The sequence below is a fragment of the Pleuronectes platessa genome, chromosome 1, assembly GCF_947347685.1.
Source record: "Pleuronectes platessa chromosome 1, fPlePla1.1, whole genome shotgun sequence".
NCBI classification, from domain to species: domain Eukaryota; kingdom Metazoa; phylum Chordata; class Actinopteri; order Pleuronectiformes; family Pleuronectidae; genus Pleuronectes; species Pleuronectes platessa.
This window is the reverse complement of record NC_070626.1, coordinates 27328518-27350076: the sequence shown is the minus strand read 5'-3', so window position 1 is coordinate 27350076 and position 21559 is coordinate 27328518. Positions and strand designations below refer to the sequence as shown.

At 42.5% G+C, this 21559-nt stretch overlaps 1 protein-coding gene across 3 annotated transcripts in view; it reads right to left on the bottom strand.

The window, feature by feature from the left end:
* LOC128437936 (zinc finger protein 609) overlaps positions 1-19844 on the bottom strand; it is a 64296-nt gene extending 44452 nt beyond the window's left edge. For 2 of the 3 annotated variants that reach the window (XM_053420235.1, XM_053420252.1), the window contains exons 1-2: positions 19457-19844; positions 737-1622 (exon numbers count right to left, since the gene is read on the bottom strand). In XM_053420235.1, the coding sequence (XP_053276210.1) occupies positions 737-1495 (759 nt within the window). In that variant the 5' untranslated portion in view covers positions 1496-1622; positions 19457-19844. Of the gene's footprint in view, positions 1-736; positions 1623-4849; positions 4983-19456 lie in introns of those variants that run through there. The other variant, XM_053420241.1, reaches the window with a different exon arrangement.
* Positions 19845-21559: the final 1715 nt, after the last annotated feature.

Below are 21559 nucleotides of genomic sequence, written 5' to 3'. Positions count from 1 at the left end.
AGCACTTCTGGAACAATTTTTACAACGAGATAAGTAGGAGTGGGTTATTTCCTGAAGACAGAGTATGCAACATGTTCGTCAAGGGTGCCCTTTCACACCGAGTGGTAGTAAGAGAGAAAACAACCGTAGATATTTGTATGCATCACATGTCAGGCAGCTTCGGGGGGGGGGAAAGAAGAACATCTCTATGCCTGCCGGGCGAGCCGAGCACAACGCACATTGTCAAGAACCCTGCAACGTTCACTTCTGTGGTGTCTCACTGCGTTAATGCACACAACAATATGTTATGACAGTATTGTTTCAAAATAAACCTTTCACACACACAAATCCAGAGCTGCTGGCCTCTGGGAAGACAGATAACTGAGGGGAGTTGTTCTGTCTGGAACATATGAGCTCAGGGCACAACTGAAATTAAACAGCCATGATGAGAAAAACCTGCAGAACACTCCTCCAGGCGGCAGAGCTTCATTTAGAAATCAATTTTTACAAGCAGCACAATAATGTCTTTATTTCTAAGAGACCAATTGGCAAAAACAATTTACCTCTTTGAAGCCATGTATTTAACTCTGCAAATGACTTTTATCAGATTTAAAAAAATAAATCGTGTTGGAGCAATTCACAATGGCACAATAAAGCCTGATAACACTACAAAGACAAAAATGATACAAAACTATCCTGTGAAATGACAAATTCAATGATCAGCAAGAAAATTGAGTAAATAGAAGAAAGAGCTTACCTTTTCATTTTTCACCTTCTTTAACGTCTTGCATTCACCATTACCATTCTCCACCTCCTCCGGTTCAGTTTTCGCGGTCAATGCTGGTACTATCCCAACTGGTTCAAGTGCAATATTCCCCATTTGATTGGCCTCAGCCAAGTCTGTTGATTGTGTGTTCTCAAAGGACGCATTACGACTATTCCCCAAAGCAACTTGGGCTTGAGACACAACATCCTTCTCTGCAGCAGCAATGGCTACGACTGGTGCTCCATCTGTTTTGTCCTTCTTACTTTTCCCACCAGCCCCTTCTTTCTCTTTTTTACCACCTAGGACACCTCTGGAGGCTTTGCCCCCTTTTTCCATGTTCCTCCCAGAGGTGGAATTACCGCCAGCAGCTGCTGCGATGGCTGCTGTACCTGCCGGCTCCACCTGAGTCCGTCCGGCAGTTTCTTTTTTACCCCCGTCTCCGGCAGCAGCTTTGTTACTATTGTCTTTAGAGTTCTTACTGCGCTTGTATTTGGATTTGCTCTCCTTGCCTTGAGAGCCAGACACTGGGCTAACAAACCTGATGTTGTCAGGCAACGCTGCCACGGCACTGGGTGGTGCCGCCATTCCGTCCTTGGTACCGGACATCTCGAGTTTGTCTTTCTCTAAGTCAGCGTCAAGGTCAATAATCAGATTTCCAACACCTATATCCCACTCATCCCCGCTGTCGTAAGTGTCCACCGCATTAGAGTCCACACCTTTCCCGCCTGCAGTGCCACCACTTAGGGACATTTTAGTGCCAACGGCCCAGGATTTCCTCAGTGAGGTCCGACACCCTCTCAGACGGTTGGGACTCGGGGGCAAGGGTTAGAGAATCCTCACGTTCTGCTCGTTGCTGTCCCATTGAAACACATATTCCCTAGAGAGACATAAGAGAAACACTGTTAGATAAGTCTAATAATTCTAAAAACCCACAGCTTTGCCACGAAAGAGCCAAGCATTTTCATTTGGTAGAAGTAAGACACAAGAAACTGTTTGATCGCGAGCCAGTAACTCTCTGGTGATCGCTGTGCAAACCAGTATGGTAATACCCACTGGTGTGACGGCCCCGCTCCGAAAACCCTCTCCTCATAATCACTCCCCACAGTCGTCATGGCAACCATGGGAAATGTAGCCTAAATCCTGCCTTGACAGCCGCAGTGCCCCCCCCCCCCCCCCCCCCGCTCTGAGGGACTGGCTGGCTTTTCACAAGGCCCCAATGATAGTGTCAATGCTGATAAATAAGGAAATAGGGAGTCGCTGGTCTTGCACCCCCCACCCCACATGGTTTATGGAGCCGGGCCTTTTCAACTCAAGAGCACATCGGCAGTCTTGCATTAACAGAGGATCTTAAAACCATTGTATGAACCAGTTTATGTCTCAGGAGAACAGCTTGGTTGTATTCCTTTTTACACAATATAGGCCAAAGGTCGTCGTGTTTCATATCTTCACACAGCAGATAAACGTGGATATAAAAAAAAATCTTATCTGAACCTCAATAAATTGAAGCTACTCACTTGAATTTCACAATTCAGGTCAATGGTTCTTTCGGATTAACGACCATTTAGAAACCGGAGTGGGCTTTTTTGATGAATGAGAGGATGAACCAGTATCAGAAAAAAAACTAATAAATGGTCGAGACTATTTTCTGGAAATCGTAGCACTTTCAGTGTTGTGAGAGCTCACTGCATGTAGGTAAATAATTAAAACTCACATCCTTGGCTCTCCTCTCCCTTTGCTATGAAGCACATGAAGGATAAGGACGTCTGAGCACAAAAGACTCTAGGGGTGGTGGTGAGGCTGATGAGATCAATCCTGCCTCAAACACCGAGGATTCTCTTTGTGCTGCAGAGACGCGACTGACAAAATACAGTAAACATGGAGCAGCCCTGAAAAGCCGGTCGGTAAAATTGCGAATGTAGGTTCTTAATTCTGTTTAGTAGACGTATTTACTTTCTATAGCTTAAATAATGATTCATACGTTTTTACATGATGTATAAATCATGCTCTTTTATTTTATTTGGCTGCGTTTGATCCATATTCATGTCACGGTATTTTCACTTAGAGTATCAAAGTAAACAGTGCATTACTATGACCTCATGAAACAATGGTTTAATTCCATAGGGATCCTCTAATAGAATCCAGAGCTGCAATGTTTGAAGAAATTAATCATAATTATCATCAAGATCCGCTAGTACAAGCGTCTCAAATATTAAGTCTGGACACTTTCTGTGTCGTATTTAAATCATAAAACGAGTGTTTAGCGTTTTTCGATTGTTGGTCCATTAAAACAAGCTCACAAAGAGAGATCATGTTGGATTATGGGGAATTTTAACAGACCTTTTTAACTATTCTTCGTTTTTTTTCCTGACGAGCCATGAATTGAAAACAGCAGGTTAATAGATTATGGAAATAATAGTGAGTGGCAGCCGAATCACGATCTGAATTGGTGTAAAATTGAACTTTAAAAAAAAAATTCTGCTTCAGTGAAGACGAGTGAGTGAAATTTAAAAACCTTCCGAAATTGTCCATTTATGCTTAGGTATTGTGCCCCACTTGTGAAAGGGGTTGAACTTATTTATCTGTTCAATTTACAATAACAGCCAAACGGTAGACAGTATTATTTAAAAATTCACTTCATATCCACGTTTTCTTTTTAGCTTTGTTTAAACACAGCTTATTTTAAATGGGCTTAACCACTCAAGTCCTGTAGCATCTTGAATAACTGTCAGCATCCAAAAGATATTGTACAGGGATATCGACATATTTAAAAAACAACAAACACAACAAAAGGTTATTGCTCCGGTCTTAAAACTGGTTGTTCCCACTGACTGACAGGAAACGAGTCGTGTTGTACCATCTAACATTACCCAGCGCTCATTAGAGCAACAGTCCAACATGGCAGCTGGGTCACATAATGCACAGAGCTCATGTTGATTCAGTTAAGGGCCCATTCATACCACCCCCCCCACAGCAGTGACAGAGGTAAAACTGCGGAACAATCATTTGATCACCGTGCCGACTTATTCCTCACAGATGGCTCCCCAAAGGAACAACAGTCGGTGGCAGGTTCTGGAGGGTGGGGAGATGCAGCTGTCCCTGTTCGACTGGGTAAACAGTTGTGAGGTCTAATTTGTTCAACACCTCCACAAAGGAGAGGTTGTAACTCTATCGGCTGTTGACCTACTGTACTGCCCTTAGCCGGAACTGCAGCGCAAGCCCCTTTTGAAAAAGCCCACACTGAGGAAATGTCCCAGTGAGTGCCCCGTTGAGCGAAAGGCACGCAGGCTGTGCATCTCCCAGAGTGCTCGTCCTTTTTTCACAGATCCAGTTTCATTCAGCTATCTATCACAGAGGCCACATGAAGGGGTGAGGCTGCATTGGAAGTACAGAGGAAAAAGACTGGGTGGGGGTGGGGGGTTAAAAAAGTGATTTCTGGTCAATTTGCCATGGAACACAACTGAAATTGGACCTGGCATAATGTTTTCGGCATGTGACGGATAGGAACACCATCTGTGCATGAAACTGAAGTTATGTCATCTATAAACAAGGGCTCTGGAACTCTCAAACTGTCTCCATTCAGGCACAAACCACAAGCAGGGCTCATCAAGCCACTTTGACTTGTTGTTTACGTGCGACAGACAGCAACAACACACACACACAGGGGGAGAGATCCGAAGTCAGACTGCAGAACAGGTAATTACACTGCGAGTTGCACAGTTTGAAATCGGGCTCCTCAGCTCAGGCATGAAGGAGAAACACTCTCAAAGACGACATGTGTCAACATGAAAATTACACAGTACGGTTATCTCTGTCAGAACTACCTCTGAATGAGAGTCTGAGAGTTTTCAAGCGGTATTAAAATGTAGCTACTTTAAAACCGGGGCCTTGCTTCAGTCTTAATAAATGCATATTTACTGGCAGGAAACTCAGCCCAGGCCTTTGCTCAGAGTAGTTCCTGCTATAATTACAATCATAAAAAAGTTTCACCATGCTATGATGTTTTTTATTGAGGCATATATATATAGTCATAATGATTATTGCCTCATCTCGGCTCCCAGAGCTCCAGATCTCATTAAGGACTGAAAAATGCTTCACCAAACTTACTTTTACTCGTCTCGCGGAGAAGCCGGGAAGAGGAATGGTTTTACGATCGCTCACAGAGGAGTGTTACGCCTTCGAAATCTCAGCTACATGCCCTGCATAGCTGTGGCTGCGTCTATCAAACAAGCACCGACTGGTTGAAAGGTGAAGGATATCCAGGAGCACTTGTGCTGAGCCAACACCCAACACAGAACTACAGCAATAAAAACACATGGCCAGAGCACCGAGATTGTTTGATTCATATTCTTTTCAATGGAGTGTTTGGGGCCGTTGACTTTGGACTGCAGCACTTTAAAGACTTTACTTTTACTGCCAATATAGAAAATGTATGACAAAAAAAACACTGGCTTCTTCTTTGAAGTCATGACTAGCAATCCTACTCTCATCCAAACAACCCAGAGGTATTTGTAAACTCTTTGTAGAAGACACCGTGTTCACTATTTCAGGAGAAGTATTCAACACGGGCAAGTTCTCCTGACTCATTGCAACAACAGTGACATCAAACATTTACAGCTACATTGCAGGAAACTTGTAATGTGGAATCCTCATGATGGAGAGGAAGAAACCAAACCAAACAGGGGCTTCATTGCAGGAAGAAGATGCTCGTTCTTATGTCAGTAAATTGTTATTTCAAGTAAAGGTGGTAAAACCAGCAACGTGATCCGAAATTCCAGGAATGTTGTGGACTCAGCACTGTATGCACAAGCTACACTACTTCCAAACCGGGCAGCAGCAAGGATGAATATCCTATTCTATAATAATATTACTGCCACGAAAGCAGATTTTTTTTCTTTGACTAAGAAAATATAAAAGAAAGCATTGGTTAAACAGCCTCTCTAGGACTGTTTCTACACACAGTTCATTCCTCGATTCTGTGTCGATCTACCTCTTCCCATGCTGAGAACTGATCGGGAATCGTTAAGGGAATTGATTAAGAATCAAAACAATTGCAAATCGATAATGGCATCAGAATCAATAAAACCTGGTACTCTCTCAATCAATTAAAAAAAGCCATTACAGGTGATGGGAATGAGGAGCATGTGGCCCAGTCAGCATGTTTATCAGAAAATATGTCGACGACAGGATCTCACATCCGCCAGCAATAGGTGAACTTAGCCGAGCTATAATGGAGCTCAATAAATCATATTTCATTTAACCTACTTTAGAAACTAAAAGAGGTCACATTTGGTTTCCTACAGGCTGCAGCACCTTCCTGCGTCTCATGGACAAGAAGCTACGTGACTCAAACTGACAGTAACCAAAGACGTGTGAGATCTCTGGCTGATTAGGCCTCGATGTCCAGGTTCTGGTGTGAAGCAGTAAAAATAACAAAGCTCTCGCACAAAACTGCCTCAAACCGTGTTATTCTCTGTAACAGCTCTCAGGAAAAATGACGCACAACATGTACGTGATAGAAATCCTGCACTAGTGTCAGTACCTTGCTTTGCTTTGTTTATTCTCCCTGGATTTGTGGCATCAGCAGTTGACTCAACAACAGTGGATCTGACAAAACCTGACTTTACTAATGTAATACCACAAACTGAAGGACTCCTTGTCTGGTCATCTTTAGACCATTCTACAAAGATGGGCCGGACCCAAACCAAGAGGTTTTCAAGGACACAAGTAAATCAATCGGTTACACGTTATGATCCAAATACATTCACTCGCTGTTGACATCCAGCAGTTTGCTCCTCAATCCGGATTGAATGGAAGATTTCATACAGATTCTACCCAAGAAAGTGAACTCCCCAAAAAAATCTGTGTGTAAAAACAACCAAAAATAACCCTGCAAGAATTTAATCAAGTGCAGAGTTTGAGGAGACACGTTTTAAACATAGGTTATTGGAGAAATATATATTTTTAAATCAAGCAGATGGGGCTCGATGATCTTTGAGTGAGTAAAAGCTTCTAATTGTGGGTAAACAGGGGATAACAAGCGAATGTATACACTTAGAACAAGAACTACTTAATGGAGTGCTCGTCGAGGGCACTGTAATTACAATGCAATAGCTTTTAGAGATGATCACCCAGAGAAGCCACCGGTTAAAACATAACATGAGCAGAAAACTTTCAAACCAAAAATCACAATCTGGACTCGGAAAAGGACTGCGTGTGTTCCCTTTGATAACGATATCAAACGATTACATGAAAGAATAAAGACTCGCTCTTAAGCTGCTTGAAGATAAAGTCAAGTCTGTGTGAACTATAATCAAATTGAGCTAAATATCACACTTTGAATTATTAGAAGCAAATAAATGTGTTTGTTGTTCTGGCACTAATCAAAGCTGCAGCGATGACATTTACTGTTATTTGAAAGAGGAAATGCTTGACACGGTGATCCCAGACTCATTCACAGAAGCATGTGTCTGTCACAAAGGAACGTGTTCTCTGGGAAGTATGATTAGAAATATCAGCTGATCCTTAAAATTAGGAGAAATGGAAATATAGACAAACTAGAGTTGGACTCGGTGGAGTTTGAACCTCTGCCAAGGCCCAACAGTTCCCTAAATGAAAAACAAGCTACAGCTAAGTCCCAATTACTTTCCTCAGCTACACATCAGTGGTTATGGGTTTCTAGCCCTTTCTGTCAGGAATAGTAATTGAAATTAAACTAGAGCCAGACTTTTATTTGAAACAGACAAACAAAGACGGAAACCTTCACTCCCTGGATGCTTTAATAAACGACAAGAACATCTAAATCTAGTGGAGCTGAAAAGGAGGTGTCCAGTCTGAAGTGGGAATCCGACCAACCCATGAGCACAGAAAAATAATCACAGTGCGGCTCGTCTGTGGCACATAGGCCTGGTGTAAGGAAGCCCGGATCTTAAAACACTGACAAGGTGCCACTTTGATTTCTCCTGTGCTCAAAGAGACCAGCAGGGAACAGGAGCAGCTCCATTAACATGCTCGGCCATTTCACTCTGCCGTGATTTCTGAATTACAAAAGCCAGTCACTTAGATTCTCAAAAGCACCCGTAATTATCTCTGGTCTCGACGTTCTGTAATTGAGATTCGATACAGTAACAGCAGCGGCTACTGTGACACACTTGATTGTACTTGTGGTCAATTTGGAAGCTCACCGACTTCATGCCTGACTAAAATGTGTGATTATTGTAAATGATATAACATAATCAAATCAATTAAAGACATACTCTGCTTCAGTCTGTCGATGCCACTTAACCTCATCAGTTCAATTGACATTTGTGTCCTGTTCATTTTCTTTGCACAACATATCTGTAGATTGAATATTCAGAAAAACAGTTTTGCACCTGCAATGTTACTGGAGGAAAGAGAAAACCTTAAAACTTAAAGATTTCAATTTCTTTTAGAAAAGCTGAAAGGAAATCGAACATTTTAGGCCTCAACAAAAGCTTTCAAAATTCTGTATTGGCGATTGAGAATGGCTCACTCCAGAAACTCGGAGTGAATCACTTATGTTGAAAACAACAAAAGGTAGAAAAATGGCAGCGACGAGTCAACAAAGCTGTTTCGCCCAAATGATAACAATCAGAAACTGCACGACTTGTATATTTATCAGCAGGGAGTCCATGTGACTTAATTACATTTCCTGATGTGCACAGACACTGGGTCCTGGCTCTGGCTCATTTTCACTTGTATCAGTGCTGCACTTCAAGATAAGATTAAATGGGTTCTGTTAAATGGACATTTCCTCTTTTCCTCCAAACCGTTCAGGATAAACAAGCTGAACTTTGAGTCGGCCGACAAAGTAGAGACTTTACATTTGAGCTCCAAATCAAGATAAATGATTACTAATGTGAAGATAACACAAAACTTAAAGGGATAGTTCACCAAAAAATTAAAATATCCTCACTCGATGGAAACAGCTTAAAGGTAACACTTGCTTTAAAGTTTTACATCGCAAAGGTTTTATTAAGGTACTAATGGTTTCAAGATGGACTTTATAACCTTTGCAGTACTTGGATGCCGAGTGTACACAATATACACTTTACTACCAGAAGTAAGTACGTACACGTGCGCACAAATGGTTTCAGAAAAAAACGTTATTTGCCACTTTGATGAAAGTAGGGGTGGAGATTAGGTTAAAGGAGAGAAAGATGGTGCACAGGAGATAAAGTGGGCTTAAGGAATGCAAATCTCCAAAGAAAATAACACTTAACTCAATCTGGTCCTTATTTCATTGGGGCTGTAACTACATTTTAAAAAGCAAAAGATAAATTTGGGTTGCAAAAGAAAATTGCAGTGACAAACACGGCAATAAAAATGTGTCTATATGGAATTTTTTTTGTCCCCATCACTCAATGCAACATAAAGGTTTTCTCTTCTTGGTTCAGGGTGAAAACAGAACAAGGCTTGAATAAATGTGTTGGGTAAATTATTGACTCAAACGCAGAGGGAGAAGAAAGAGTTGTGAAAGGACACGGCCCAGGGCTACAGAGCAGACAGTCCCTTGTCTAACACTGCTGGGTGTGTGTGTCTTTATCTGTGTCCTTGTGTATTTGTCTTTGTGGCTGTTTCTTTATTGCGTGCATTCCTGAACGGGCAGCCTGCCAGACAGGATTCTAACAAAAGTCTCAGTGAAAAAACTGAAATATCCTGCATGGAATAAATTCAGTCGAGCTAGTGGCATCTGCATACATCTTCTCTGGACACTTAAATCTATAAGACAACAGCTTTAATAACCTGAAGGACTGTGAACGGCTGACTTGCAGAAAACAAAGCAACAGCAGCAGCAGAACAGAAGTGAAGCCGCTCCTGTGGAGTCAGGCGTCAAACTACCAGGAGACAACCAGGCCACTGCTGAATGATTCATATACTGCACTTCTGTTTGCACCACGGACAGTTGAGGTGTTGCCATGCGAGTGTCTAACTAGAGCGAGGGCATGGACAACCATTAACCTCAAATAACTGCCAGCTTCTCTTTCCAGCAGCTGCCCCGGGAGAAGCCGAGTCAACAAAGCACGTCTCATATACCGGCCTCGCTCTCACATGGTGGCTTCTCCAGAATCAATGCAGCAGTGATCTGCTCCTGGGAGGCACGAGTGTCACATTCAGGAATTGATGAGTATCAGGAGTAGGCACCAATTCAGACGCACATTTCACAATTGATTTGATACTGGGAGTTTTTGACACAGTATCAATTACTGAACAGTTAATTCTACTGTATCCGATTTGTCTGCCCATCGTATTATAGTAGGCACAACTTCTTACGTCCACCTGATATGGATCCATCTTGCAATGGAGTCTAGCTACAGGCGTTGGCAGTGACATCTGACAGTGAGCGCTGACACTTACGTGCGCACTCAATCCCGGCCGCAAGTTGAAACGTTATAAAAAGCATCGATGGGAGAGAGGGTGTGAGCCGGATGAGTCATTTCAGCAACAGTAATGCATCTCTCTTCAGCCTCATCCAGTGGAGCAATAAAACTGGACTTTTATTACCATTCGCTCACATTTGTTCCTACTCAAGTTCAGTTTGATTACTCGGGCTGTAGACAACCAAGACTCTCTTCAGACAAACCAGATTTCCATAAAAATAATCAATGATTCTCTAGAAACTGATTCTGGGGAAAAGGCAGGATCTGTAAGCGAGGGACAAGATCTCGAGGCTTCCATTCCGCTATTGGCTTTTTTTTCATCTGCATACATATTTTAATAGCTGTTCAGAGAGATTACCCCAAAAGTCTTCAGGCATGCATCCACTGAAGTTCTTGTCTTCGACCCAGACTACTAGAAGTGCTCAATCTGCAGCCACTTCAGGGGCCTGAAATGTCCCCAGGAGCAACAAACAAACACTACACTTGAAAAATCTCAGCAGACTGAGACGCCTCCAACTGATGGTTCAGATCTTTAACTTTCGGGGGGGCAGCCCTAATAACGACTTGTTGGCGCTGGATGTTTGCTTAATCTTTTAACCGGTGTTGACTCCCACATTTCAACTCACGTTAACCCTCGTCCATCATTTTCAAGAAAAACTGAGCCCTCGCCCGTTTCATGTGGTCTCAGACTCCAGAAACTACCACCATCACTGCTGCCTCCGTGCTGCATCAGGGATCTTGGGGGATTTACACCAGTTTGCAAAAGTACCCACGAACCCCTGATTGACTAAAATACATCCGTTTAATTCACAGGTGTAGCAGCCATGTTTACAAATGTGCTGCCACTGTGATAAATACACCTCGAAAAAAATTTCAAGTCAGCTGCAGGTCAGGGATCAGATGCTCGGCCATCCTGAAATCGAGAACACTTTATCTTCGGTTGTCAAATCCACCTCTTTCTCTTCTACATGCCCGTCTGCGCTCCCTCTCTCAAACACTGCCAATCTTCTTTTATAACGCCTGTCAAATTAAAATGCAAAGCAAACAGTCAGACGTTCTGTGCTCCCGTCAGTCACAGGGTGTTTTTCTCTCCATCACATTTCCGTGTGGTGCAAGTAAAAACCTGAGACACCACCACATGTGGACGGACAATGGCTCAAGTGTTGTTATCGTTTGAAGTGTGTCCAACACATTCACAGCTTTGAGGATCTCAATATTACTTTGCTGCTAATGAGCCGAGCAGAAGCCGAGTTGCCTCTCTGCTGCTCGTGTAGGTGCCTCCTGCGTGGGAACTGATTTATAGTTCAGAGGAGCATTTAACCCGCGGATTGTGGCGGCACCGCTCCCTCACCAGATGGATGTGTTGTACATTATCAGGATGTGTCGTGCATTTATTATCCGCCCAGAGTAATTGGTTATCCTCCATTTACTCTGCCGGTTATAAACAAAGCCGACTGTGGGAAGAGGAAGGCTTCCAGAAGTACACATTCGTCTAATGTTACTGAAAAGAAGAATTATCGAGCATTTTCTTCAACGTGCTTCATTTTCCTCTTGACAAATTCTACCAGCAGTGGAAAAAGAAGAACAAGCTGGAGAGCCTCCATGTTGTGGATGCAGCCGCCATTGCCCGGCAGATAGATACCACAACATCAACACAAAATACATAAATCTGTCTTAAGCTGTTGAGTGAAACGTTACCCACCCATTTTTTTTCTTTCAAACCAGTCAGGACGGTCCAATCCACTTATGTTAAAGCCACAAGATTGCTTCCCCGGCTGTTTAGACAAATGTCCACAGAGCAGACGTTTTTATAATGTGCAGTAAACACCACAGCCACGGCCCTGAAGAAGAAATCAATATGAACCGCCTGCAGCTACACCGTGTGATCCGTCCAGCGTCATTACTGGGTTTCCCCCCCCCCCCCCCTCTGTAATGGGCGGGTGAAAAGTGTATGATTACTGCAAGTGTTGCTTAATTTGCTCGTTTTTTGATTAGCTGCATTGTCAAGGTTTGGGATGTTGTGTGTTTTTCCATCCCCCGTGTGTTCCATTGTGGAAAACTGTAACACATGTCCATCAGAGCATGACGTCAACTCTCTGTCTGAATAAGTGAATCTGGTTCCATCGTCTTGTTCGATTGATGGAAAATGAACAGGGACAGAGAATGACTTCCTGCCGCCTGATCAGATCAGTAGCTTGTCACTTGTCTTCTATATTAATGTGGGGGAAACCACAAATGAGTTATGTCTGAACAGGTTTACCATTATTCTTTAGAGTTTGCTGGTTTTCCAGGACGGTCTGTTGTGTTGCATTAATATTTCAAAGGGCATCTTCCATTCTGTGCATTCCCCAGGGCTTTCTGGATGTTTTCAGTTTCCTGGAAAAGCAAACGTCATTTATACGAAGTACTGAAAGATATTTTAAAAAGTGCTGGGCTGGAACCAACAATTGTTTTCACTGTACAGTTATTTTTTTGAGTAATCAATTTATTAGCAGAATGCCAGAACGCCATGTTGTCAAATTGTTTAACCCACAATCCAAAGCCCAAAAATACAATATCTATGAATTATGATAAAAAACATAAAGCAAATCCTATCATTGAGAAGCTAGAAACAATAAGTAGCAATTTATCTTTCTTGGTTTATAAAAAAAATGAATAAATGTAAACCTATTTACACAAAACATATTTTGCCTTTTCCAACAAACAAATACACTTTTATTGGTCTCAGCTTAGGACTTTACACCCCCGACAGTGGAATTGCTGGTGTGTTGGAAACCAACAGGAGCAACCAGTCTGTACAAAATGGTTGACAGTGGTCCAACTGCGGTTGCCAAGGGAAACTGGACGACCACCACAGTCAACCCTAAAGAGCCTTAATGCAACCGACTAATTGCTGGAACTGACTTTTGTTCAAGATTAATGGATTCAGTGGTTCAGTCCATTTTGTAATAAGTAAAAAGGGGAGAAAGTGAGAGAGTACTAGTTTCTGTGGCAATGTTTTTACAACACAAGAGCTGAAAACACGTTATTTTCCTGCTAAACTATCCCCGTGATATTTGCACTGTTGTTCAGAAGAATGAACAAAGCTGTTAATCCCAGTTAATTCTTTAACCAAGCACTGGGAAAATATACTGGTCATCGTCACTGCGAGCCTGAAATGACAAAAACGTAATTTGTCTACAAACTGAACCTGCTTTCATGTCAATATATTACTAAACAAAAGAGGAAACAATACAGTGTGGTTTTTATAAGAAGAAGTAGTGGAACTGTAAATAGAATCACTACTTTGTTTAAATTGCCGTTCCACTTGATGAAGGTTTCTTTTCACTTTGTGCTGCTTTCAATTTTCTCCGTCTGTGGATTTAATCTCATTCGCCCGTCGATATCACAAGTGAGGCACGTGTCATCGGCGAGAGACAATGTTCCTCTTTGATTCTTCCGACAACAGTGGATTCTGCAGAGTGATGAGGGCGACGGGGCCGGCGCCTCAGAACCACCCACTCACTGCCACCACGATGCAGTATTGATGCGCTCGGAGGAAATCTCACACACATCGCAATCTTCACAGACCATTTCTAAACCCCAAACTCAATGAATGTGTATTTATGACAGCATGTGACATTCCTACAGATACAAATCGGGGCTTTACAGCATCTGGGAGGACATGAGACTCGCTTTCTGCCAACAAATTGATGGGCCATGTCTGCAGCAGAGCGGCAGCGATTTAACACCATTTTCACGCTGACGTATTAATCAAGCATTTGTCGAACGGGGAAATTGTTGTGTGTGTGTGTGTGTGTGTGCTTTGCGGTGAAAAGATCACCAGTGTCAGGAGCAAGTGAAGCGAGAGTTACAAACAATGTCGTGTTGCTTATGAGTGGGTGAATAAAGACAGTGCTGAGAGCAATAGTGTGTTAAACGTACTAATGGCGTTTGACAGGGCTTCATTACTGCGACAACAAAAAAACTCTCTTCAATTTGAGCCTGAATTGACTCGTGAATCCGACGGCTTTTCTTCCCGACAACGCGGAAGGCGATACTTCAGACCAGAGGCAAATGAGACAGCGTTTCTGCACCGCACCACAAAAGCTGACAATATCTTTATAGCTCGTGTGGGAGGGGGGGGGGGAGAGATGTGTGTAACCTGGGCTTGCGTCCCAGGAAAAGATGGATCACCAGGCTCTGGCAAAGCAACAACTGTGCAACAAGCACTCAAAGTGTGCTCTTTTCTGCTGTAACTGGATTTCACTGCAGCGAATTGCCAATCACTGCCATAAAAACTCAAGCAGAATTGCATATTCTTTGACCCGTGACACAACTTTACAGCTCCAATGATTTATGGCCCAGCAACTAAATAGCAGCCACGGGGGAAACAGAGAGCTAATATTTACAATTTCCAAATACAACAATAATACCGGAGGCCAACTAACAACTCAGATGTATTTGCCTTCATGAGAAATGACCCAAGCTGGTACACATAGGTACACATATTGGGGGGGGGGGGGGTTGGAGTGGATCAATATTGACTATAGAAGCGCAAATCCATTTCAAAGCCTTTGTTTACTCGATGGCATTTCAAGTAAACCACAAGCTGTCAGAACAACAACAACTCGCTGAACAAGCAAATAAAAACAAGCAACAAGCCGTTTTAATTCGTGATATTTACAGACGGTGAAGGTCTGGGAGTCAAAAGGCAACTTTTCCCACTGCTGCTTATAAAAGAGTGTTTAAATATTCCTCTCAGGTTCACTGTGCCTCTGAAACACTCGAGACTGCAGCTGAATATTGTTTACTGTGAAAAAGTTCCACCGACATCTGCTCAATGTGATGATTCTCTCTCCACCAGCATTATACAAAGTTCTGTACAAAACTCATATTACAGTAAAGTTTTAATACAGACCTATTCACTTGTTAAACTTTGTTGCCAATTTCTGTGTATGACTGTTTTCTGTAATATGCAGCTTTAGGACACAGGGAAATAAAGAACTCCATTCAGTCTTTGGCCTGCGACTTAATGGATATTAATAATTACCTTAATAAATTGGTCGGCCTTCAACATCAGCAATAAAAATCCCAAGATAATATCATTGAGTAGCCAACCGTATAAAACCTAAAGTTATCTTCACAGTTGAGAATAATAGAAAATTGGAAATATAAGTATTTCAACAATTAATAGATAATGACAATGGTTTGAATAATAACTGCAGATCTACTTAATATGAATCTATTTCTAAAGCAGTAAGATTATAACAAACAACAAAAGATGAATGAAATCCTGAGAAAAATATCTTTCTAGATGTTTTTATTCACAGATTCAAAAACCATATTCCTGTCAAATGGAGCTGAATACAAAACAGACTGATTTGTGCATCTGCATTGGCTTTAACTGACAATTACTGAGGCCTATCTGGAAGTCAGATCGGATGATGAACGTAATGCTGTCTTGCTGGAGCCTCCCCCCTCCAGCGCTTTAACAAGCCCATCCCCCATCACTCAAGGTGGACCACTCGGAATAAATCTCAACCCTGGGAAAACCCTGTGTGATGGCTTCAACTACAAAGATCCTCCGTCTCATCTAAATCTGTCAATGTGCACTCACCACTGACTGCACAAAAGAAATCAAGAATTTCATATGCTTCTCATTTAGCAGGTCTGTTTTATTTATTTTTTTTAGATATCTCTGCCAAAGTAGAAACCAAGAATGCATCGCATATGTGAAAAAGACATTCATAAATGGCTTAATTCGAGTGATCTGAAAAAGGTACTTTAAAAGGATATAGTCCAGCCATGAGATGACGGGAGCCCCACAAAGCCAAAATAATCCCCTTGTCCTGGACTGATCTGTTGCCCTGGACCTCTGAACAAACACGGCTTGTTTTAAGGTTAACCCCCCCCCCCCCCTTACACTGTTTCTTGGATGTCCATCCTGGTGTGGAACAGGTTTTAAAAGGTGAACCGATGGGCAAAATGAACCCAAAACACAATAATAAACGGGTTTTTGCAGGTCATGAATCATATTTCCCTCCAGTCGTGTATCTACAACAACACTGAGTAAAAGCTATGGCAACATCACATACATTAGTCCATTTTATTACCAGTTGTTTCTATACTCCACCATCTAAAACACATCACTTCCAAGCAGCTCCATTATCTCAAGAATCACATCTGGTGAATAAGAAAACAAGGGTTTCCTCAAGTGGCGTTGCGCTCATGTTCCGCCCGGGCCCGCATCCAAGCACTGGCCAAAATTTACACAACTCTGACTACACTATAAAATGTCATGTTATTGTGTGGAGCTCAGGGTCTTAAATTTCACTTCCACTTTGCAATTGATGGCTCTGTCAAATTGTATAAAAATGCGCCTGGCGTGCTGCAGCAAAGCTCCGGTCAATGGTTACCACTAGAAATGACCAGTAAAACTAGATCGGCTCTTGAACTTTCCTTGTAAAGATGAGAAGGAACCAATGTTTGACTATTACAATAATTAATCTCAACCCCAGATGTCTAACATTTTGTGTTACCAGACACATGGAGTCACTTTTGGAGGCTATGTGAAATAGTCTGGGGCGTGCCACTGCTATATTATTATGTTTTGTATTGATTTCAGTAGGAACAGCGTAGAGAATAAGAAGTAATATGACTGAAGATACACCCTCTCACATTGTATAAAATCAATACAGAAGTCAGTCGGTAACGGATCAATACCGACTAAGACCCTCGCAGTCTGAGTGAAAACCTTGAATCATTTATAGGAACAGCTTACACATTAGAGAAGCTCGAGCAGCCATTGATCCTCTCGTTGTGCATCAGACCCAAACATGGCTCATTTAGTTAAATGGTTCAAATACTGCTATAGTTAAGCTCAGCACTTAATTTGTGAGAGACCCTGAAAAATCCCAACTATTAATTATGTCCCTATGCCTGTTTGTTTTCGTCCCTATTGATATCTACAGTTTATATTGCTCACGGTATGCAAGTGGAAATCAAGACTTTTATCTCCAAGAACCCAAGAACTGTGTATGTCTGCTGAGATGCTGCAGAACAAAACCACCACACATCTGCTGCTTACTGGGAGGAAAGAACGTCCAAGTAATGCACGTAATGAGACGTGTGTTTACTGCATGGCATACTGGAACAAAGTGGATTCCCAGTACAGTGAAGTGCTGCTACAATTCTGTGTGGGAGGGAATTCCAGTCATTTAACGCACGCCTGCATTTATCTTTATGGTTTTTCCTTTTTATCAGTTTCACCAGCTCAGAGTTGTTTTTTTGCCAAGTCCAGAAAATCGATCTGCCAAAATTCCAAGTGACCAAACTGGTTTTTGAAAATTAACCGCAGCATTAGCCGGGAAGCGCTTCAGGCTCTTTAAGGAACAAGTGAGGCGTCTCCCTGCCAGATATCCAAAGTGTCCTCTCTGTCTTGGTTACTGGTGTGTTTGTATCTGCACACATAGCACGGACAATAGGTGGCTCACAACCACACCAAAGATTTCCACTGAATGGCTTTCAAGGAAAACAAGTATTATGGCAACTCTAATCTCTATTCATGGACACAATTAGTCAAATCTTTAGTGGGTAACGCTCTACAGCCATTTATCCATTTATAAATCAATAGGTTTTTGAACTGTTTAGACACAACATCTGAAAATGTCCCCTTGGATTTAGGAAATAGGATTGGGCCTTTTTTCCCCTATGTTCTAAAATATAATTTACCTAATGACAAATCAATGGAATGAATGGTTTTTAATGGCAGATTCTTAGTTACAACACTAAAACAGGTAATGGATTATAGATCCCCTCGATTTGTTTTGTTCAAAGCATAGTGACCAATCACGGTCCCACCTTCTCCATCTGTCTTCTGAACAGATACATCTGCATTAAGCTAATATTGACGAGTGCATTGGCTGAGCTTCTTCCTAAAGTCTGGCTCCACTTCATCCTAAAACTGAATCTGCTGTTTTTTCCCCCCGCTATGAGATAATGAAAATGACTCCCTGAATCCAGCCCATTCATTTGGACGCACCAGATGGTGGATTTAGCAGTTACACTGTCAGCACTAAGCAAGTCGCACATGGAAAAAACTGAAATATGCAACACAATTAGTTGGGAACAACCATTGGCAGTGGCAACTTTATCCTGCAAGCTCGATTCTACAGTGGCAACCAAATCTTTAGCTTTATCCTGAAGAAGGTTTTCCAAATTCAACATTAGACAACATAGGACTCCATTTTTAAAAACTATCATTAGACGATGCATATTTCCCCACCAAATGAAAAATGTCAAAAGGTAAAGAAAATATATAATTTCTGCAAAGTAGACCTATTTTATAATTTGCATGATTAGAAGTTAGCATACAGTGAAACGACATGGCCGGTGTTTAATGTGGTTCAGTCTCACAGGCCACAAAGCAGAGCCCAGGGTTAACCTGCAGTGGTCTAGTAAAAAGAGAAAAAAGAAAAACTGTAATTGAATGAGTCACTTCACTGAAGATTGAACAACTTCAACAACACGAGCCAATGAAAAGAAAATTACTAATCTGGACAGAAGGGTCCCAATTTATCCCCCCCACCCAGCCAGCCCCAACCCAACCACCCCCCACGTCACAAATCCCAAACTACAAAAGGTTTATTAGACCAGAATCCACCATTTCATGGGATCTGGTTTCCTGAAGTTGCAGCAGACTCTGGTGCACAGACACACACACACACACACACCAGAGTGGTGGAAGTGAAACACATTGTGTTGAAACCTCAATTGCAGAGTGGAAAAACATGACATTTTTGGGGGTTTTCTTGAAATTCTCAGACCCATTGAGGGGGGGGGGGGTCTCTCTTGTCCCCAGCTTGGGAGACAGTGTCCACCACACTGGAGGAATCTGCTGCTTTAACTCTGCACAACTGCTTTCTAACAATTAACTTTACAGGGGAATTACACAAATGCAGGGACACAATGTGTGTAGTGGTGGTGGTGGGGGGGGGGGGGGGCTGGCCGTTAGCACCCGCGCTCCAAAGCCGTTACTCGGCTAACTAAGCTAACTTACCGTCTCTACAAGGCACCACTTTACTCCAAGGAGCTAGGCTAGGTTAGCTTCGTGTGCGGGGCTAATCGGGCTGGTAAGCTAGCAGGCGGAGTGAAACAATGAGCCCGGAGCGCAGCGGCCAGGCTCGGGCTAGCTGCATGCTGTGCGGCGGCGGCGGCTACACGGGGGGAAGCTAGCCCGCTCCCCTCCCTCGCACGCAAGGCTGACGTTAAATGGCGAGTCGCTGCATGAACCAACAATAACGAGAGAGAGGGAGGAAATGGAGCAACTTACCGACTTAGCTAACCACTCCTATCCCAAGCGCCGCTCCGGCCATGGCGGCGAGCGGCTCCGTGGAAACAAGCGCCTGGATTCACAATAAAGCCTCTGGAGAAATGTGGAGCGGCGGAAAGCGGCGCACTCCCCGAGACTCCCAGCACAAGAGGAGGAGAGGCCAGCGACTCACTGGACTTCTGCCATCACACCAAGAGACCGCGTCCGCTCCGAAGGGGACGACCGAGTCCCGGGAACATCGTTATCGGTGCCCGACCTGACTCCGGTCCTTCCTGCGGCGACCCTGTGGCGATTAATCCCGCAGAGAGCAGCGTCTCCTCCGGGTTAGTTCCTCGGTTCCTCCGCGTCCAGCGATGCTGCTGCTGCTGCTTCGTGTGGGAACTGATACAATGTAGCCGAGCAGCGGGAGCGCGAGCGAAACCCCGGAGCGGCGGACCCGAGCGGACTGAACTGTCCCCGTCCACAGAGCCGGGGTTTGACAAAAGACAAGATGTGGAGCTGGAGCCACCACTGGACCGGGATTGGATTTGTTTGCTTCTACAAGAAGGGGGGAAATGGGGAAATCCCGTAAAATATCTACGGAGGCCGAGAGAGCTCAATGCAATGCACACTGCAGATAGAAAAGACACGTGCAAAAAAGGATGACAACTTCAACAATTTGAGGACACGTGCGCTGCAAAACAAGCTAATATAGAAACGCGCTGCAAAAGTCAGAAAACAAGCAAATATAGAAACTCGCTGCAAAAAGTAGTTTTGCTTGTTGCCTCCGATGTTCGACTATATCAAAGGCAAAAAGCAAAAAAAACTCTTATCATTTAAAATTGAACATTAAAAAAATAATACTTAATTAAAAGTTAAAAATAATGGAAATAAAGACCAATGAAACAACAGACTACTGTATAAACATGCACTCATACATGTCTATAGAATACCTGTCACAATAGGGACACTTGTTTTATAGACCATGAAGATTACTATTCTCATTTTACGCCAAATGTTATAATGTTTTTATACAATTTGGTGAATTTTTTTTTTTTTTTTTTGATTTGAACAATGTTTTTTTATTTATTTCCAGTACAAAACACAAAACAATACATAACACATACCACACAAGTTGCACAATGAAATGCAGGTGAACTTCACTGCATACACATACATACAAAAAAATAAATAAAGAAAGAAACACGCACACAAACTTACATACCTACGTAAAATAATACCAATAATATAGAAAATAAAACAGAAAATAAAACAATAAAAGGTCACACTCGATATCCCTACAGATATATAATCTACCGTTTCCTGAGAAAGTCCATTAAGGGTGCCCATATCTCTTCAAATTCCTGTGCTTTACCCTTGATTACATAGGTTAGCTTTTCTAATGTAACATACATTGCGTGAATTTTTAATTAATAAAATAACTCATGGGTTTCTTTCTATGTAATTAGCCTAATCAAAATACAGATATTAACATGAATAAGTTATTGATACATGTTTTCGCAGGTTGTTATAATGTTATAGAAAGACGGTTTTTCCGTAGACCTTCTCCAGGAGGGAAGATGCCGAGTGGTCTTCATGATGAACCAGAGAGCTCATCAGCAGATGAAGCGTCATGCTGCAGGAGGATAAACAGCAGCCACAGGGACGTGTGTCCCAACCTGGCAACCCAGACGTTGATCATACTCATGGTTTCTAACTGATCAAAAAAGCCTCAGTAGATGATTTATTAAACATTAATAAAGCTGTAGGATTCTCTGCTGTTGGTGTTGAAATCCATACGAGATATCAATAAAGTGGTGAATAATAAACACTTCATGCAGGATAATCCGTTACATGCTGTGTAATGGCTAACACACTTTTTAAGGTAGTTACCGATATCATCAGTTCATAATTGCAGGTTCATGTTTCTGCAGCCGTATCGTCTCGTTGAATGTCAACACTTTTAAATCAGTAGATGGTCTGATTGGACGGGAAGGAAACAATGCTGCGGTCAAAACTTGATCTTCACGCTTCAGGGTGAATTGAACATATCACTGTTGTGTCTGCCTATAAGCCGTGTTCCTATTTCACTGAACTGAATCCATTAACAAACAACCGAGGGTG